Here is a 21,108-nt window from a genome sequence, read left to right as displayed (position 1 = left end):
ATCATAGATCGCACCATATCCAATAGAGTGCGATTACGACGTTCGGACACACCATTACGCTGAGGTGTTCCAGGCGGCGTGAGTTGTGAAACTATTCCACATTTCCTTAAGTGTGTGCCAAATTCGTGACTCAAGTATTCTCCCCCACGATCTGATCGCAAGAACTTGATTTTTCTGTCACGTTGATTCTCAACCTCACTCTGAAATTCCTTGAACTTTTCAAAGGTCTCAGAGTTGTGTTTCATTAAGTAGACATATCCATATCTACTCAAGTCATCAGTGAGGGTGAGAACATAACAATAGCCACCGCGAGTCTCAACACTCATTGGACCGCACACATCAGTATGTATGATTTCCAATAAGTTGGTTTGTCGCTCCATTGTTCCTGAGAACGGAGTCTTGGTCATTTTACCCATGAGGCATGGTTCACACGTGTCAAATGATTCGTAATCAAGAGACTCCAAAAGTCCATCTGCATGGAGCTTCTTCATGCATTTGACACCTATGTGACCAAGGCGGCAGTGCCACAAGTATGTGGGACTATCATTATCAACCTTACATCTTTTGGTATTCACACTATGAATATGTGTAACATTACGCTCGAGATTCATTAAGAATAAACCATTCACCAGCAGAGCATGACCATAAAACATATCTCTCATATAAATAGAACAACCATTATTCTCGGATTTAAATGAGTATCCATCTCGAATTAAACGAGATCCTGATACAATGTTCATGCTCAAAGCTGGCACTAAATAACAATTATTGAGATTTAAAACTAATCCCGTGGGTAAATGTAGAGGCAGCGTGCCGACGGCGATCACATCAACCTTGGAACCATTCCCGACGCGCATCGTCACCTCGTCCTTCGCCAGTCTCCGCTTATTCCACAGCTCCTGCTTTGAGTTACAAATGTGAGCAACCGCACCGGTATCAAATACCCAGGAGCTACTACGAGTACTGGTAAGGTACACATCAATTACATGTATATCACATATACCTTTAGTGTTGTCGGTCTTCTTGTCCGCTAAGTATTTGGGGCAGTTCCGCTTCCAGTGACCACTTCCCTTGCAATAAAAACACTCAGTCTCAGGCTTGGGTCCATTCTTTGATTTCTTCCCGGCAGCTTGCTTACCGGGCGCGGCAACTCCCTTGCCGTCCTTCTTGAAGTTCTTTTTACCCTTGCCTTTCTTGAACTTAGTGGTTTTATTCACCATCAACACTTGATGTTCCTTTTTGATTTTCACCTCCGCTGATTTCAGCATTGAATATACCTCAGGAATGGTCTTTTCCATCCCCTGCATATTGAAGTTCATCACAAAGCTCTTGTAGCTCGGTGGGAGCGACTGAACGATTCTGTCAATGACCGCGTCATCCGGGAGATTAACTCCTAGCTGAGTCAAGCGGTTATGCAACCCAGACATTTTGAGTATGTGCTCACTGACAGAACTATTTTCCTCCATCTTACAACTGAAGAACTTGTCAGAGACTTCATATCTTTCAACCCGGGCATGAGCTTGGAAAACCATTTTCAGTTCTTCGAACATCTCATATGCTCCGTGTCTCTCAAAACGCTTTTGGAGCCCCGGTTCTAAGCTGTAAAGCATGCCGCACTGAACGAGGGAGTAATCATTAGCACGTGACTGCCAAGCGTTCATAACGTCTTGGTTCTCTGGGATGGGTGCGTCACCTAGCGGCGCTTCTAGGACATAATCTTTCTTGGCAGCTATGAGGATGATCCTCAGGTTTCGGACCCAGTCCGTATAGTTGCTGCCATCATCTTTCAGCTTGGTTTTCTCTAGGAACGCGTTGAAGTTGAGGGCAACATTAGCGTGGGCCATTTGATCTACAAGACATAGTGTATAGATTTTAGACTAAGTTCATGATAATTAAGTTCATCTAATCAAATTACTCAATGAACTCCCACTCAGATAGACATCCCTCTAGCTATCTAAGTGAAACATGATCCGAGTTAACTAGGCCGTGTCCGATCATCACGTGAGATGGACTAGTCAACATCGGTGAACATCTTCATGTTGATCGTATCTTCTATACGACTCATGCTCGACCTTTCGGTCTTTCGTGTTCCGAGGCCATGTCTGTACATGCTAGGCTCGTCAAGTCAACCTAAGTGTATTGCGTGTGTAAATCTGGCTTACACCCGTTGTATTTGAATGTTAGAATCTATCACACCCAATTATCACGTGGTGCTTCGAAACAACGAACCTTCGCAACGGTGCACAGTTAGGGGGAACACTTTCTTGAAATTATTACGAGGGATCATCTTATTTAAGCTACCATCGTTCTAAGCAAATAAGATGTAAAACATGATAAACATCACATGCAATCAAATAGTGACATGATATGGCCAATATCATTTGCTCCTTTTGATCTCCATCTTCGGGGCTTCATGATCATCGTTGTCACCGGCATGACACCATGATCTCCATCATCATGATCTCCATCATCGTGTCTTCTTGAAGTTGTCTCGTCATCTATTACTTCTACTACTATGGCTAACGCTTTAGCAATAAATTAAAGTAATTACATGACATTTATGTTGACACGCATGTCATAAATAAATAAAGACAACTCCTATGGCTCCTGCCGGTTGTCATACTCATCGACATGCAAGTCGTGATTCCTATTACAAGAACATGATCAATCTCATACATCACATATATCATTCATCACATCCTTTTGGCCATATCACATCACACGGCACATGCTGCAAAAACAAGTTAGACGTCCTCTAATTGTTGTTGCAAGTTTTTACGTGGCTGCTATAGGTTTCTAGCAAGAACGTTTCTTACCTACGCCAAAACCACAATGTGATATGCCAATTTCTATTTACCCTTCATAAGGACCCTTTTCATCGAATCCGATCCGACTAAAGTGGGAGAGACAGACACCCGCCAGCCACCTTATGCAACTAGTGCATGTCAATCGGTGGACCCAGTCTCACATAAGCGTACGTGTAAGGTCGGTCCGGGCCGCTTCATCCCACGATGCCGCTGAATCAAGATAAGACTAGTAACAGCAAGCGAATTGACAATATCCATGCCCACAACTACTTTGTGTTCTACTCGTGCATAGAAACTACGCATAGACCTAGCTCATGATGCCACTGTTGGGGAACGTAGCAGAATTTTAAAATTTTCTACACATCACCAAGATCAATCTATGGAGTCATCTAGCAACGAGGGAGAGGGGAGTGCATCTACATACCCTTGTAGATCGCGCGCGGAAGCGTTCAAGAGAACGGGGTTGATGGAGTCGTACTCGTCGTGATCCAAATCACCGATGACCTAGCGCCGAACGGACGGCACCTCCGCGTTCAACACACGTACGGTTGGGAAGACGTCTCCTCCAACTTGATCCAACAAGGGGGAAGGAGAGGTTGATGAAGATCCAGCAGCATGACGGCGTGGTGGTGGAAGCAACGGCGATCTCGGCAGGGCTTCGCCAAGCTCAGGGAGATGGAGGAGTGTCACGGGAGGGAGAGGGAGGCTCCAGGGGCTAGGGTGCGGCTGCCCTCCCTCCCTCCCACTATATATAGGGTCCCTAGGGGGGGGCGCCGGCCCTAGGAGATCCAATCTCCAAGGGGGGCGGCGGCCAAGGGGGTGGCTTGCCCCCAAGCCAAGTGGGGCGCCCCCCACCCCTAGGGTTTCCAACCCTAGGCGCAGGGGAGGCCCAAGGGGGGCGCACCAGTCCACTAGGGGCTGGTTCCCCTCCCACTTCAGCCCATGGGGCCCTCCGGGATAGGTGGCCCCACCCGGTGGACCCCCGAGACCCTTCCAGTGGTCCCGGTATAATACCGATTACCCCCGAAACTTTCCCGATGACCGAAACTTGACTTCCTATATATAAATCTTCACCTTCGGACCATTCCGGAACTCCTCGTGATGTCTGGGATCTCATCCGGGACTTCGAACAACTTTCGGGTTACCGTATACTAATATCTCAACAACCCTAGCATCACCGAACCTTAAGTGTGTAGACCCTACGGGTTCGGGAGACACGCAGACATGACCAAGACGACTCTCCGATCAATAACCAACAGCGGGATCTGGATACCCATGTTGGCTCCCACATGCTCCTCGATGATCTCATCGGATGAACCACGATGTCGAGGATTCAATCAATCCCGTATACAATTCCCTTTGTCAATCGGTACGTTACTTGCCCGAGACTCGATCGTCGGTATCCCAATACCTCGTTCAATCTCGTTACCGGCAAGTCACTTTACTCGTACCATAATGCATGATCCCATGATCAACCACTTGGTCACATTGAGCTCATTATGATGATGCTTTACCGAGTGGGCCCAGAGATACGTCTCCGTCATACGGAGTGACAAATCCCAGTCTCGATTCGTGCCAACCCAACAGACACTTTCGGAGATACCTGTAGTGTACCTTTATAGTCACCCAGTTACGTTGTGACGTTTGGCACACCCAAAGCACTCCTACGGTATCCGGGAGTTGCACAATCTCATGGTCTAAGGAAATGATACTTGACATTCGGAAAAGCTATAGCAAACGAACTACACGATCTTTGAGCTATGCTTAGGATTGGGTCTTGTCCATCGCATCATTCTCCTAATGATGTGATCCCGTTATCAATGACATCCAATGTCCATAGTCGGGAAACCATGACTATCTTTTGATCAACGAGCTAGTCAACTAGAGGCTCACTAGGGACGTGTTGTGGTCTATGTATTCACACATGTATTTCGATTTTCGGATAACACAATTATAGCATGAACAATAGACAATTATCATGAACAATAGACAATTATCATGAACAAAGAAATATAATAATAACCATTTTATTATTGCCTCTAGGGCATATTTCCAACAGACGCAACTACACGGTCGCCAAGGCCGGAGCTGCCCGACAGAGGACACCGGCAACAGGGACACCGAAGTGATGCGGGCCCGAGGCCGTCGGGACCGGAACAACACCAATAACGATCCGCCGCGAGGAGCCCCATGTCAGCCACACCAAGAAGCATCAATGTTTCCATGCGAGTGTTGTCCCAATGGCTCGGGGGAGGGGGAAGGGAGGGTCGCCGGAGACGAGGGGGGGCCGCTTGCACGGAAGGCAGGCCGCGGACGCCCCCCCCCCCTCGCCTCCAACCACAGGCCCCATGCCCGGCAACAAAACCAGTAGGGCTGGCTCATGCCATCGGGGAGCGGGAGGCTGCAAGGGGGCGCCCATGGCAAGGTCAGGAGCGCCAGATCCGCCATCGATCGGCAAATCTGGACAACAGCTGATGGATGACACCCGAGAGACGCCAGGTGGGATCTCAAGGACTTGGGGGCACAGGCGAAGACGAGGAGGCGCGGAAGGGGCATGGAGGGGAGCCGTCCACGGCGGCCAACAAGGACGTGGGTGGGGCGGCGCGAGGCTGGCTGGAGCCGCGCGGGGCAGGCCGTCAGGGGACCGGAACCGGTCTCGCCGGGTCAGCATGTGGCAGCCGCCGGGAGGCGAAGGCGCGTGGTGGTGGGGTGGGGGTGGGGGGATTGGGGCGTGAGGAGCCAGATCCGTCCCGCCGCCACCTTCCTAGGGTCCGGCACGTCTTCGTCGGCCGGCCCTCCAACGGCAGCGACGCGGGGGTAGGGGCGCCGGAAGAGCCTCGCTGGTGCCGGCTAAGATGAATAGAAAAATATTATGTACGCATTAATTCCAGGTGAATTTTCCTGGTTTCAATTTTATATACATGCATGACCAGGTGAACATGTCATCAGATATTCATAGTACTCACTATGTAAATAGTACGTTTATAAATGAAAAATAAATCATTTATGGTCTTGTGTACTTACTCATTAGTGTAGTCGCGGTCGGGATGGTTGCGGCCATGTTGTTGGGGACGAAGTTAATGATTGGACATGGGACGAACATGCGTGGCAACTGGCAAGTGCCCACCGAGAGGTGCACACGTCTGGAATTAGTACAACTCCCTTAATTAAACCGTTCGGTTGGGTGATCTGTTCCAACTTGTATTAGTAGGAAGGAATAGCTCAGGAGCAGACCGTGCGCTGTTGGAGCCTCGACCACTCGGGACGCACAAAGTAGGTTGGTCCACGTGTTCGCGGTTCGGTTAGGATTGCCTGACACCAAGTCGACTGGGTTAAGTATATCAGTTAAAGACTAATCCCTCCGTTTTAAAATAGATGACCTAAGTTTGTATTGACTTTATCGCATTTTGGCCGTGTTTATTGCAGTGCATAATCTTTGACCTGCTCTATGATTGTGTGTCACTTCGTTCACGCCGGAGACCATTTCTAAACTCGACAGATTAGTAATCTACTACGCAAAAACCAAAAGTATGCCAGATCCGTAGTTAATTTCCACATGAAGTTAGGCGGTGCACGAAGACCGTGCGTCCCGGCGTGCAAAGCAACGCACATACATATATACATCGATCATGTCGATCCAGAGTCTAGAAAGAAGATACACATTCCTGTCATCGAAAGAGACACTGCGCATCAAAGATCAAACTCCCCCGACCTAACAAGCAAGAACGACGACGATCGCACCCCGTCGAGGATGGACCAAAAAAAGTCAGGAAATCGTCCAGTTGGAAAGCCCGTGGTGCCACTGTTGTTGTGTCTGTTCCTTCTTTTCGTGTCATCCGTGTTATGAAAATAAAATAAACCAGCGACGTGCCTAAGTACAGACTGATGATGGCCAGACAGATCACGGGCCCAACCAACCCCCAATCATAGGCCGACATCGCCAGTCACGAGCAACTAACCAGCCTCGCCGCCGGTCAACCGCCGGTGCAAATTGGTGGCTCTCCCAAGGGTGCAACTGCGAAAGGTGCCACCTGGTCAGATGGGTACAAAAGGGAAGGGAGGAGAAAGCCAGCAGCAGCCTCAAGCCAAGTCCTACACCGCAACTACGCCTCCCGCCTTTCTGTCCCCGTCTCTCTTCTATCTTCATGTAAAGTTGTCTACCGTCGACGAAGAAACAAGGGGCGGAGGAAGAGAAGAAGAAGAAAGCTCAACCGCGTCGCCGGCCTCGTGCGCGGTGACGGAACAGGTCGCCGGTCGCACGAGAGGATTGCCTGTTGTGTACACGCCGAGGTGCCGGCCAGGAGGGACAGAGGAAAGGGAGATGGGCGCCGGCGAGGGGAAGCATGGGAAGGGGCTGGTGAGGAGCTGGGCGCAGAGGTACCTCAACCTCGGCTTCGTCGCCGGCTTCCTGCTCGTGCTCCTCGCCTACATCGTCGTCACCCAGCAGTTCGTCATCACCTCACCGGAAGGTACGTACAGTACGCACGTGGTTGACCGACCAACAAATCTTCCCTCGCGCCTAGCTAGCACGTCGCTCGACTGTTCCATTGCTTAATTCTCCATGTACATCTGCAGCTGTGCCCACGATGACGCCGCACCGGAAGCAGGCGATCAGCGCTCCCGGCGCCGGCGAAACAGGTGAGTTCCCAATCAAAATTAATTTACTACTCGGTTAAGAATTCGTTCCAAGTCAGCATGTTGGGAACGTCGATCGATCTGCTCATGCGTCCGCTTTGTTACTGATCTGATCGCGCCATGGTAATCTCCTAATCCAGGGACGCCGGAGGCTCGAGTAGAGGAGAAGGCGGAGACGAAACCTGTGGACGCTTCTTCCGGTGATGAAACTCTAAATGAGGAGGAGCAGCAACAACAGCAACAGCAACAGCCACAGCCGGGTAAATGCATACATATACTCCGATTACAAGCTGCTTCAGACTTCACCAGTGGCATAGTATTCTCGTATCTTCTCCTAGTAGAAGTAGAACGGTTGATCTCTACCTGCATTTTCAAATGAATTGATGGATGGAACAATGAACGAAAGCGAGCCGTTGTTTTGCCAGATGCGGAGCCGGAATGGAAGAAGCCGGAAGACACGGTGGCGACGGAGCAAGAGCCCCCCAAAAGAGACGACACCGCTGCCGAACCGCTCGGTACGTCCCAATATTCATTCCCCTAATTAAACAAGCAAAATCAATGTGCTGTGATGTGATGACGCATTTGTTCCTGCTCGGAAATACTGTATATAAATGTCTCGATTCGATTCGATTAGCTTCCGGACGTATGTATAGGTACGTGTATGGCCAGTAGCATGTTTGGACCATCAATCATGTTATTTAATCATTCTTTTTTACTATTTCCTTCGTATCAAAATTCTTATCTTAAATTTGTCTAAATACGGACGTAACAAGTCACGCTTTAGTATTAGATACATCCGTATCTAGACAGATTTAAGACAAGAATTTTGGGACGGAGTATGAAACTAGGCAATTGCCATATTTTAAGCTGGGCCCCTCAAGTGTGAAAATCATCTGCATTTTGTCCCTTGTTCCACTCGGAGCTGTTTTGACAATGACGTGGCAGCAGTTTCGCATGCATGCATGGCAACCAAATAAGCTGTTTTCCTTGTAATAAAAAGGGGGGAAATACGATGTAAATGTTCTAGTAATTAATAAGTAACTGAAAAAAATATGATGAATTTATAAAAGCAAAAGAACAAAGAACAAAGTTTGGGAAGCTATGTAATTCTTGGGATTCGTCAATACTAGGTTTGCTTTCTCACTCTGTTTCATTTTCAAAATATTCATACTTTTCTATAACTTTTGTTTGTTATTACGTCTTTTTTCTTCTTCTAAAATTGCACTTTCGTTCTTCAGTTTTCCAACTTTACATTTCCACCATGTTTTCTACTAAATCTTCAACTTTTTTCCTACTAAATTTTCATTGAGAACTTGTAGTCTCCAAACAAATAACATTTTCATATTTATGTCCTATCTTCAAAAAAAAATTTCCTCTATTTTTTCAATTGAATTGAGTTTTTAAAATAATATTTATGCTTTTCCCAAAGAATTTTCAATGGGGCATCGGACCAAGTGTTGACTACTTTGGGGAATTTAGGGACTTTTGTGTTGAAATGTTCTAGCATCGGACCTAACAACACCAACCAAGTATGAGAAAGTCTTGGGTGGAAAGAAAAGTTGACCACTTACGGGACTTCACAACACAAAAGTTAGTTGATTTTTCCTGATTTAGTTCCAGGATTTAATTTGATTTATCAGTGCATCTTCAACAAAAATGGTCGATTAATCATTCTTTTTTGCTGATTGGAATTTTCTTTATATTTTCACAAGGAAGGAAATGCTTCATGATTTGTGTATCTTTTGCTCATCTTTTGTGTGCTATACAGACAACGGCAAAGTGGTGTGCACCACGGAGGGCCCCTTCTCCGACACGTGCGACGTCTTCGGCGACGTCCGGACCAACGGCACGGCGCACACCGTCACCCTCGTCCCGGCGACCCAGACGGAGAGCCGGGAGTGGAAGATCCAGCCCTACGCCCGCCGCACCATGTCCGGCATCTCGGAGGTCACGGTGACGCAGCTCGACTCGACCTCGGCGGAGTACCCGGCGCCGGCGTGCACGGTGACGCACAACATACCGGGCATCGTGTTCGCGCTCGGCGGCCTCACGGGCAACTACTTCCACGACTTCAGCGACGCGCTGGTGCCGCTGTTCATCGCGTCGCGGCGGTACGGTGGTGAGGTCCAGCTCCTGGCCAGCAACATCCAACCGTGGTGGCTCGGCAAGTACGAGGCCGTGGTGAGACGGCTGTCCAAGTACGACGTCGTGGACCTCGACCATGACGATCAGATCCGGTGCTTCCCGAGCGTCACCGTCGGGCTCCGCATGCACAAGGAGTTCGACATCGTGCCGGAGCTGGTCCCCGGCGGCACACCCCTCTCCATGGTCGACTTCACCGCCTTCCTCCGCGAGACATACTCCCTGCCGCGCGTCGCGCCCGTCAGCTTGATGAAGGGCATCAGCCCGCCGGAGGACCAGGAGAAGAGGAAGCCGCGGCTGATGCTGCTCCACCGTGGCCACTACCGGAAGTTCGTGAACGTGCCGGAGATCGTGAAGGCGGCGGAGAATGCCGGGTTCGAGGTGGCCATAGCGGACCCGCGGTTCGACGTGCAGGTGGAGGAGCTGGCCCGGTCGGTGAACTCGTTCGACGTGCTGCTGGGCGTGCACGGCGCCGGGCTGACCAACGCAGTGTTCATGCCCACAGGGGCGGTGGTGATCCAGGTGGTGCCGTACGGCAATCTTGAGCGGATGGCGAAGGTGGACTTCGGCGACCCCGTGGCGGACATGGGGCTCCGGTACCTCGAGTACAGCATCACGGCGGAGGAGAGCACGCTGCTGGAGATGCTGGGGCCGGACCACCCCGTGATCAAGGACCCGGAGTCGGTGCACCGGAGCGGCTGGGACAAGGTCGCCGAGTACTACCTCGGCAAGCAGGACGTGCGCGTCGACGTGGAGCGCTTCGCGCCCACGCTCGCGTTGGCCATCGAACATCTCCGGCAGAAGTAGAAGATTGCATCGGCCACAGAGAATTTGTTTTTTTTTGTTGGTACAAATTCGGGGCATTCTGCGGCCTCTGAATTGGGTGGAGCATACATACATAGAAGATTTGCTGGTATATTGGTTGATTTATTTACATCAAGTGAATAGAAAAATTAACTTGTTTCAATAGATGCAATGTGTTTGGTAAGGAGTTACTGAACAAATCAAGGGTTTGAAACTTCGTACTGCGCCAAAACTCAACGAAAAGTTGCATTGGAAGCTGTTAATACATCGTTTTTGCCAATTCTCACTCACATGAAAATTAATCAAGTCTCGCTCAACTACGGATCCATTTTGTTAACTATATGTGCTCTTTTTTTTCCTACTGCCAAAAGGTTTTCACACCTGTATAGATTGGATTACTATAAAACCAGAATTGTTGGCAAAGTGATAGCAAAAAGGCTTCGTGAACAATGTCCAACCTTCTGTCGTGATAGAATTCATACATCGCCCATGTGTTGTGCACGTCCCATCTAATGTACTCTCTCCATTCCAAAATAAATGATTTAACTTTATATCCAAAATAAGTGATTTAACTTTATACTAAAGTTGAGTCACTTATTTTGAAACAGAGAGAGTATTTGTGAAGACTCAAGACAAATTTGGTTGGTCCTCGTTCCCCGTCATGGCAACACCTTTTTAGACTGCTTGGATTCGATCCAGCTGACGCAAGGCCCGGGACGAATACCACAGTAATCTGTCAGGACGTGGGGTATTTAGATAGACAAGTATCTACGGGATGCCTGCAGACACTGAAGTTCGAGTGGACAATAACAAGAAAAAAAAGTTTAAAAGTACCACTAAAAGTTAAAATTTTCATATGGTATCTTCACCGAGGTATGATTTCGACAAAAAACGACCTCACACGTCGCAATTGTCAAGGAAATAAAAATTGTTGTTTTTTCTCATCATGACCAGAAAAATTAAACGTCTTTTCTTTTACTGCACTTTTGTGCGCCTTGCATGGCTAGCCATCCACCTTGTGTCCAACTTGTACCAGCATCGCAATGTCAATACGTATGGTCACCAGCTTGAATGCTTGATGGTATACCACATAAGTTTGATACATTTAGAACATCTCCAACGCCGAGCTCAAATGAAGATGGTATCCGTGAGCGCACTGGTTCAGACCAATCTATAGATATGGGTGAGGAGCCAGCCATCCAACCGCATGTCCTAAACATCCGTCCATATCCTGCCAATTTCAAATTCAAATACATAGCGTCCAATCGCAACTAAAAAGGTCGATGTTCATAGTTTTGACATGTCCGATGACAAAAGTATCCCAGTCCGACTGTCCGAGCAGAAAAAGGGGGATTTGTTGGCCCTGCTAGACCGGCTATTTGAGCCTCCACGCTCACTCAGTTGCCGGCTCCTCCTCGCCATCCGCTTCCTTCTTGGCCATCTCCAACTGCTCCTTCAAGGGCTTCAACATCCTAAGATGGACGACATGCACGACCATCCTTGCATCGGCATTTAACTCCTTCTCTTCAAGGTCAACATTTTTGAATCTCCATTGTTTCAAGTGGTAGCAATACTTGCACATGGTCTCTTGGATGGTGTACCATCGATGGCTGAGCATAATTAAGGGCTCCGTCTTCCGACCGAGGCGATTGGACGGCGACGCAGCTCAACTCGACCTCCGCGGCGTCCCCATCACCGACGTGCACGGTGACACACCGCGTCCTGGCCATCGTGTTCACGCTCAGCGGCCTCACGGGCAACTACTTCCACGAGCTCAGCGATGCGCTGGTGCCGTTGCTCGTGGCGTCGCGGCGGTACGGCGGCGAGGTCCAGCTCCTGGCCAGCAACATTCAACTGTGGTGGCCTGGCAAGTACGAGGCCATCGTGTGGCGGCTGTCCAAGTACGACGTCATGGACCTCGACCATGACGATCAGATCCGGTGCTTCTGGAGTGTCACCGTCGGGCTTCGCATGCACAAGGAGTTTGACATCGTGCCGGAGCTGGTCCCCAACGCCCCTCCCTCAATGGTCGACTTCACCGCCTTCCTCCGCGAGGCCTACACCCTACCCCGAGCCCGCCGGAGGACCAGCAGAAGAGGAAACCGCGTCTGACGCTGCTCCACTATGGCCACTACCGGAAGTTCGTGAACGTGCCTGAGATCGTGAAGGTGGCGGAAAAGGCCGGATTCGAGGTGGCAACGGTGAGATCATCTCTCCCCACCCTTTGCCGACGCTCAAGGTGAGATTACCTTTGTCCACTTGGGGCGTCACGGTGACAACGGCATCGCCGTTGAGTGTGGGTTTATCTGGGTCGCCACGGTGTATTCGTGATGATTTGGAGCTTCATTTGCCAACCTTGGTTGCGTCCTGTGGTGGTCCGGCCTCTCTTGTGCTTCGTCTCGGCTGCTTGCTGGAGGCGTCTAGTAGCATAGTCCTGATTGCGTGTCTGGCGTGTTATGTTGGGTTTTCTTTCGATCGGTCTTTATGATTTTTTTTTAGAAAAGGAGGATTACCCCCGGCCTCTGCATCTGAGCGATGCATGCAGCCATTTTATTAATTATCCACAAAGACCTTACAAAGTAGTACATCAGATAGTCTGAAGGCACTATCTTAGCAACAGCTATCGCTACTGCTATCTACCCGATGAAGGAATGCCGATGGTCCGAGCCTAATACCAAACAGACATCGCACCAAGCCTAACATCTAAAGTCAGAGCCTCCGACCAAGCCACATACGATCAGTCTTTGATTTTCTCAACACCATGTACCGTTTGACGGTGTGGTTTTATTTATAATGCGGAGAGAAAGCCGGTTCCAAAGAAAGAAACACGGAGGTTTGGCGGTATCTGGGCCCACATTGGGTTAGCGTTGGAGAGTTGATAGGATAGGAAACGCATTAGTGGAGTGCTAATCATGAGACATGGGAGCAAGTACAGGCTGACTGACAGACAGGAACACATGTTTTCGCGCATATCCCCTCGCCGGTTGGCCAAATCTCGCCTAGACCATTACGGACCATGTACGGATTCTCATTTCTGTTCATGAGGTCCCTCCTGAGGTGAGCTTCCTAATTTGTGCTACAAAGCGCGTTTGTCACTGTTCCTTTTTGCACTTGTGATCGACTCGCTGGTCGCCAGTATAATTTTTTCGTATATATATATATATATATATATATATATATATATATATATATATATGGTACTAAATAAAAGAAAGACAGACACGTTTCGTCGGTGGAGTCACGGTCGGGATGGTTGAGACTCGAGAGTGAGATGAATGATTGGGGAGTTAATTGCTGCTCTGCATCAAGCCGCTCGGTTGGGTTGGGTGCTATGTGCACTCTAGTGTACTGCTAGGGGGTTGGGTGCTATGTGCACTCTAGTGTACTGCTAGGGGGTTGGGTGCTATGTGCACTCTAGTGTACTGCTAGGGGCGTAAGTGCAAAAGGGACCACCGATAAAACGAGCGGACGCGGAGGCTTTGGAACCCCAATCGAAGCCAAAGAAGTCTCCACTGCCACACTGCATCTGCATCTGACTCCATGCAACGCCACCTCGCCTCGCTTGTAGCCTCCTTGTGTCCCGTCCCGTCCCCAGCTAGCTACCCCATGTGAACCAGCAGCCACGCCAGTCGGCCACTCAAGGGAGCAAGAAACCCGTGCGGCGCACCGCCGGAAGGAAGGAAGGATCCAACCCGTAGACAGAGGAGGAGGCGGAGGCGGAGATGGTCAGCGTCGACGCGAAGCAGGCGGCGCCGGCGGCGGGGGGGAGGGCGCAGAGGCACCTCAACCTGTGCTTCGTCGCCGGCTTCCTCCTCGTGCTCCTCACCTACCTCGTCGTCTCCCAGCAGTTCGCCGTCACCTCCCCCGTCGGTGCGTGCTCTTCTCCCTCCGCTACTACATCGCTCACTGTCCCAATTGGTTCCTTCTATCGGTTCTTGACTGTTCATCTGCAGCAGCTGTCCCCACGACGCCGCCGCACAGGAAGCATCAGGCCGTCAAGTCCCCCGGCGCCGGCGAAGCAGGTGAGCACCCATCGCCACCCCCTGCCCTGTAATTCTCAGCCGTCCAATTTCAAGCACTACTGCTGTTAGTTCATTCGTTCCATGGAGATTAATGCCGGCGTGGTGGAAAGAAAGAACCCACACAATTAAGTCAACTTGTTCCCGTCTTTGGGAACAGTGAGGCGTGCCTCTCTGACTGATGGAATCATGGCTAAATTGACTAGGATTTACGCAAGGGGGTCGAGAAGGAGAGGGCAAGGCGGAGGCCAGACCAGCTCACGAGCAGCAGCAGCAAACGGGTAAGTAAAAATAAATATCTTCCTTGTTGCTGTCGGTGGCATGGTATGGACGGAATGAGTGAGCGAAAGGGGGCTGTGTTTTTACCAAAAGCAGGGCCGCCGAAAGCAGAGGGCCGCGCGCGCGGCGTGGGGAAGACAGACGACGACGGTGCGGCCAAGCCGTTTGGTATGTCCAATATTCCTTCCCCCTAACTAAACTAGCAGCAGTTCCCTCAAAAAAAAAACTAAACTAGCAGCACAATTAGTGTGATGAGATGTCGCATTTTGTTCCTGCTCTGCTAGAAGAAAATATATAGTACAAGGATAATGGTTTGGTTCGATTCGTGTAGTAGCTTTCGGACGTACTCTGTGTACCTACTGCCTGCTCACTAATGCTGCTATAATTGTGCTGATTCGATCCGATTAGCTTTGGGACGCACAGTACGCATCTTTTTTTTTTTGCGGGAGAAATAGCATTGCATTACTCAATCACAACGTCTTTACAATCATAAGATGCTATTTCCACTACTTCATCTGGACCAGCTCCTAACCAAGTCAAGGTCCTGCCTTGGGTTCTAGCAAACTTTGCTAAGCAATCACTAGCTTTATTTTGAGATCTAACTATATGAGAAATACAAGTCTTCCTTAAACTCATTAAGTGCTTAATCTCTCTAACAATAGAAGAGTAAGCTGAGCGATCCGCATCCAAGCTTGATATGAGAGAGATCGCTTCGATAGAGTCCATCTCCACCACGATCGGCAACTCGCTTCACTGCAAGGCAAGGGACAAGCCTTCCATACACGCGCACAACTCCGCCTCAAGGGAGTCCCTGCACGAAAACAACACCCTGCATGACGAGAAGTTGATAGCCCCGCGATGATCACGTAAGATCATGCCCGCACCCGCTTGTTCTGATGCAACAAAAGATCCATCAGTATTCAATTTGCACCACCCCGGCTCGGGCGTAGTCCAACTCCGTTCGTCCTGATCACCAACGCTTTTCCCCCTTCTAACTGTATCTTTCCATTCGATATAAGTTTTGCCTTTGGCTGGGTTAGCCTGTGGATTCTGCTTGATACCAACCAAGGACACCAAATAGCTTTGCAGAAATCTTAGAGAGACTTCCATAGGCGGGGCAGGCTTAGCATGAACTAGCTCGTTCCGGACAAACCAACTCCTCCAGAAAATCATTAGTAACATTACGTATCTGCTGGTCACTAGTAGTACGAGTAATAATGCTGGTCACTAGTAGTACGAGTAATAATGCTGGACGCACAGTATGTATCTGCTGGTCACTAGTAGTACGAGTATTTGTATCAATTTTATACATGAAATTAGGCTATTTAACACCCCCCCCCCCTCAAGTGTCAAAATTGTCTGAATTTAGTCCATTCCTGTGCCAGATCTGTTTTTTTGTGACGATAAACAATAAAAATGGGGGATAGTTTTTTCATGTGTGAATGTTTTCTATTTGTCCAAAAAAGATAGTAGCACATTTTTTGTACGGCCCCTATTTTCTACAATAATAATGCTCGACTTACAGAATAAATATACAGATGTATATGTCTTTATCCCCAATAACACCCCTTGATTTCCAAACCACCCCACCCTCCCCATTTTGATGGCGGGCCTCCATGTCATCCCGTAAGTTCCTTCCTTAAAACAAACAGTAGGAGTACAATTACCCCTTTCTACAAATTAGTTGAGTTTCAAGAAATACATGAAACTTTGACATGTCAATCTTTTTCCTTCTTTCGCATTTTTGTTCCTAGCTATTTCCCCTTTTTCATGTTTCATGTTTTTGTTCCTATTTTTGCATGAAGCCGTCCCACATCGTTGTCAAAATACTTTTCAACAGGACAAATGACCATGTCCAGACCACTTTACTTTAGGGACCATATGGATTTTTGTGATGAAGGTGTTTCTTGAATTGGACCTAACAATACCAACCAAATCTTACCACTTTAGAGTTTAGAGACTTCTCGACATAAAAATAAGTTCACGGTTTGACTATTTCAAGTAGGGGTGGAGCTAGCAACGGGTTTACGCCCTCGGCTGAGCTAGCTTAAGCGATGAACTCACACATCATTGTCAAAATACTTTTCAACGGGACAAATAACGAGTCTAGACCACTTTAGGGACCATATGGATTTTTGTGCTGAAGAAGTTCCTTGTATTGGACCTAGCACTACCAAACCTAATCTTACTACTTTAGGGACTTTTGGACATAAAAAATAGTTCACGGTTTGACTATTAAGTAGGGGTGGAGCTAGAAAATAAATCTGATGGCGTCATCTACATTACACTAGGTTCAGCTTTCACAAAGAAACAACACTTGGTGCTAATTTAGTACATCCTATGCTCCTAAATGTGAGACGTTGTGGCAGTTTAAATTAAACTATCGAAACGTCTTACATCTATAAAAACAGAGGTAGTAGGATGTAGTGAAGGATCTATAAAAGTCATTGGGGTCAGCTGACCCAGTCCAGGCAGCTCCGTCCCTTGCGGAGCTAACAATGGGTTACGTCTGGGCTAAGCTAGCTTAACCAATGAACTCTTGTTGTTTTCCTTTCTAAGGCCTTGTACAATGCAAGGTGCTTGAAAAATAAACCAGGCTTTCTTTAAACAGTGGTGCTTATTTGTACAGGACATGCGTTTAATTAGACGTCTCTCCTATAAAAATAGGCACCGGTGCTACGAAAAAGCCGGTTTATTTCTCGAAGCACCTTCCTAAGCGTCTAGCATTGTACAAGGCCTAAGAGGCAATTGCAGGAACGTTGTTACTAGGCTTGGGGCTACTGATTTATCAAAGTAGAGAGGCGGAGCACAAACTTTGGAATACACTCCCTTTGTTCTAAAATAAGTGTCACAACTTATTTTTGGACAGAGGGAGTATGTTTTTGCTTCTTCATGAAAAGGATATAAATTTGTGCATAGATCACCTAAAGATTCTTGTGTAGCTAAGTCGATGTATTGAGTTGTCTAATGCCCTCATTTTAAGATACGCGCACAACATGGAATCAAAATTAGACCGGATGGTTAACATCATCAGCCAAGATATAATATGCACGTGCAAATCAATTAGATGAAGGAACAGAAATGCAGTTTAAGACTTGATTCATTTGCATGGCACATATCAATTAATTTCACTTGATCAATAAAATGCTCAATGATCAGTGAAACTGACAAACCCCGGTGCCTTTTGTGTTGAGCAGACAACGGCAAGGTGGTGTGCAGCGCGAGCCCCTACTCCTACACCTGCGACGTCTTCGGCGACGTCCGGACCAACGGCACGGCCCACACCGTCACCCTGGTGCCGGCGACGTCCCGACCAGAGCGCCGGGAGTGGAGCATCCAGGCCTACGCCCGCTTCAACATGACTGGCATCCCCAACGTCACGGTGACGCAGCTCGACTCGACGTCCGCGCTGTCCCCGGCGCCCGCGTGCACGGTCACGCACCGTGTCCCGGCCATCGTGCTCGCGCTCGGCGGCCACCTGGGCAACTACTTCCACGACTTCAGCGACGCGCTCGTGCCGCTCTTCGTGGCGTCGCGCCGGTACGGCGGCGAGGTCCAGCTCCTGGCCGGCAACATCCAGCCCTGGTGGCTCGGCAAGTACGAGGCCGTCGTGCGGCGGCTGACAAAGTACGACGTCCTCGACCTCGACCACGACGATCAGGTCCGGTGCTTCCGGCACGTCACCGTGGGCCTCAACATGCACAAGGAGTTCAACATCGTGCCCGAGCTGGTCCCCGGCGGCGTCCCGCTCTCCATGCTCAACTTCACCGCCTTCCTCCGCGAGACCTACTCCCTGCCGCGCGCCGCTCCCATCCGCCTGACTAATAAGAAGAGCAGCCCGCCGGTGGACGGGAAGAAGATGAAGAAGCCGCGGCTGATGCTGCTCGACCGGGGCCACTACCGGAAGCTCGTCAACGTGCCGGAGATTGTCAAGGCGGCCGAGAAGGCCGGGTTCGAGGTGACCATCGCGGACCCGCGGTTTAACGTGCGCGTCAAAGAGCTGGCCCTCTCCGTGAACTCGTTCGACGTGCTGCTCGGCGTGCACGGCGCCGGGCTGACCAACTCGGCGTTCCTGCCGCCGGGGGCGGTGGTGATCCAGGTGGTGCCCTACGGCAAGCTGGAGCCGATGGCGCAGAGGGAATTCGGCGACCCCGCGGCCAACATGGGGCTCCGGTACCTCGAGTACAGCATCTCCGTGGAGGAGAGCACGCTGCTGGAGACGCTGGGGCCTGACCACCCCGCGATCAAGGATCCGGATTCCGTCCACCGGAGCGGGTGGGACAAGGTCGCCGAGTACTACCTTGGCAAGCAGAACGTGCGCGTCGACGTCCAAAGGTTCGCGCCGACGCTCGCGCTCGCGCTCGACCATCTCCGGCAACAGTAGCTTGGGTTTGTACATGCCTGTGACGACAGAGACCGTTTGTACATGTACATCCGCGGCAAAGGAGTTCACATTTTCTTTTTTGGTGGAAAATACATATATAGGAAAAGGTTGGTACTATATTGGTCGATTTATATTTTACCGAAGTGAATAGAAACTTACCGACATGTTGGTGAAGACAACGAGCCTCGTCGTTGATTTTCATTAGAGAAACCGCGACATGTTCTACAAAGTACTTCCCCGTTCCAAAATAGATAACTCAACTTTATACTAATTTTGTACAAAGTTGAGTCATCTATTTCGGAACGAAGGAGGTATCAATGTATCATAAAACAAAGGAATGGCGCACATGCCAAACAGCCAAACCTGCTAGACAAGTAGAAAAAAGCAGACACTCTAAAGCACTACTGGATGCAGGCAAGTAGAAAAGGCAGACACTCTAAAGCACTACTGGATGCAGGCAGAGTCAGTCAGCAAACACATCAGAAAACTGTTATTTAAACTAACACAGATCTTCCGGGAGCTTAAGCTATGATGCCCCAAAGGCCTTGAACGAGAAGGCTTCGGGCAACACCTTCTTGATCCTTAGCACCCCAGCTTTAGTTACGCTTCTGTCTTTGCTTTTTCTGCAATATGCTCCAAGATTTAAAAATCAAACACAGAAAACCACAAAAGATGGATCATTAGGAAATATTCGATCAAAACAAGCGTTATTTCTTGTTTTTCGGATTGTCCAGCATATATTGGCCCCCCTTCTAAGCACTAGGCGGCTTTGGTTCCTAAGAAAGGAGTACAGCTAGCACTCTATCATATGTGAAACCCCATCAGGTGGTCTAGTCAATCAAAAGCACAACAACCACTTGCACAAATGTTGGTACTAAGAGTCACTCAACGGGGATTTCAAACTTAATAGACACACCAAAAACTTCAGTAGACAGTATAACACTATGTTATGAGTTCTGAGAACATGGCCATCTTAACACCGACGCTAGCTACCATGTCACATCCTTGGTACGGTCTTCACACGTCGCCCAATTTCGTTTATAGAAAACAGAGTGTATGTTTTTTGTTTTGCATTGTTGGTTAACCGATGGTTTTTTTGCTTTGATATTATTCCCATGTGTGCGCTGTTCTGTACATTAGTAAGTACTAGTATAATTTAGAAATGGCCTGCTGCATGTGTGACCATTTTCCCCCTCATTTATGCACATCATTTAGGCTGGTCATAGTGGGGAGTAACTTAGACTAGTGTCATGCATATGACACTAGCCTAAATTACTACAGTACCTTCATAATGCAAAGTAACATAATAGTAGTATCTTAGATGGCTTCATTTATTAGCTTGTAGACTCATCTTGTCTTGAAAAACGCTATGCTACAGTAACATATTACTACGTTACCACCTCTTATTAATTACTTGCCACATAAGCAAAATTTTCTTGGAGTGCGCTATGTTACTAGCTAGGACAATGTGACATTGAACTGCTAACGTTTTATTTTTAGGAACAGATGTAGTATTAACGATGATAAGTGCAAAATTCTTTTTGGCGCCATGCGTGTATAAGTAGCAACCATGTCTAATGATTAGCACTATGCGTTTGCAATCTGTCGTAATGTCGTCAGTTTTCTAACTGCCCGGCTCCTGCGGTTATTTTGGCAGAAAAACTGTCAATTTGTAATTCGATTAGATAGGACCAAACCACCTCTTTTTAAGCGAGAAAGGAAGGGAATCCAGCAAAAGTAGCAAGGCATAATCGCCAGCTCTCGCATCAGACAAAACCTTGTCGGCCATGGATTAACTAGCTTAATCACATTTGACTAGAAGCTGCTGCCTGGGGTCTACATACCTGGGAATGGCCCATCCTTATAACTAAACTAATCAGAGGCGTAAACTAGTACTGTAGTACGGTACTGATTAAGCTAGCTTAACTAATCTGACAGCTACAGTTGCTTCTTCTTAATACCGTTTGTATGGAATCCTGGCACGTGCTATACATTATGGTCAGCGAGTACACGGCCAGCACCATCAAGCATACCCAGC

The 21,108-nt window shown here is 48.7% G+C and overlaps 2 protein-coding genes across 5 annotated transcripts; both read left to right on the top strand.

Annotated features, from left to right (window-relative positions):
* The first annotated feature begins 6,837 nt into the window (after positions 1-6,837).
* On the top strand, positions 6,838-10,551 carry LOC119266680 (beta-1,2-xylosyltransferase XYXT1-like). The gene is made up of 5 exons (XM_037547932.1): positions 6,838-7,276; positions 7,383-7,445; positions 7,583-7,702; positions 7,868-7,957; positions 9,211-10,551. Exons 1-5 carry the CDS (start codon positions 6,847-6,849, stop codon positions 10,389-10,391), a joined length of 1,884 nt encoding a protein of 627 aa, XP_037403829.1. The 5' UTR covers positions 6,838-6,846; the 3' UTR covers positions 10,392-10,551.
* Positions 10,552-13,881: 3,330 nt separating this feature from the next.
* Positions 13,882-19,244, top strand: LOC119266679 (beta-1,2-xylosyltransferase XYXT1-like). Of its 4 annotated transcripts, none has more exons than XM_037547931.1 (5): positions 13,882-14,258; positions 14,345-14,410; positions 14,614-14,688; positions 14,783-14,854; positions 17,884-19,244. In XM_037547931.1, exons 1-5 carry the CDS (start codon positions 14,111-14,113, stop codon positions 19,068-19,070), a joined length of 1,548 nt encoding a protein of 515 aa, XP_037403828.1. In that variant the 5' UTR covers positions 13,882-14,110; the 3' UTR covers positions 19,071-19,244. The 4 variants fall into 4 exon arrangements, with proteins under 4 accessions (XP_037403828.1, XP_037403827.1, XP_037403826.1 ...); XM_037547930.1 differs by having other exon boundaries at positions 14,780-14,854; XM_037547929.1 differs by having other exon boundaries at positions 14,342-14,410.
* Positions 19,245-21,108: the final 1,864 nt, after the last annotated feature.

This window comes from Triticum dicoccoides, chromosome 3A (assembly GCF_002162155.2).
Source record: "Triticum dicoccoides isolate Atlit2015 ecotype Zavitan chromosome 3A, WEW_v2.0, whole genome shotgun sequence".
NCBI classification, from domain to species: domain Eukaryota; kingdom Viridiplantae; phylum Streptophyta; class Magnoliopsida; order Poales; family Poaceae; genus Triticum; species Triticum dicoccoides.
The sequence above is the reverse complement of the archived record's forward strand: the minus strand, read 5'-3'. Positions and strand labels throughout refer to the sequence as shown.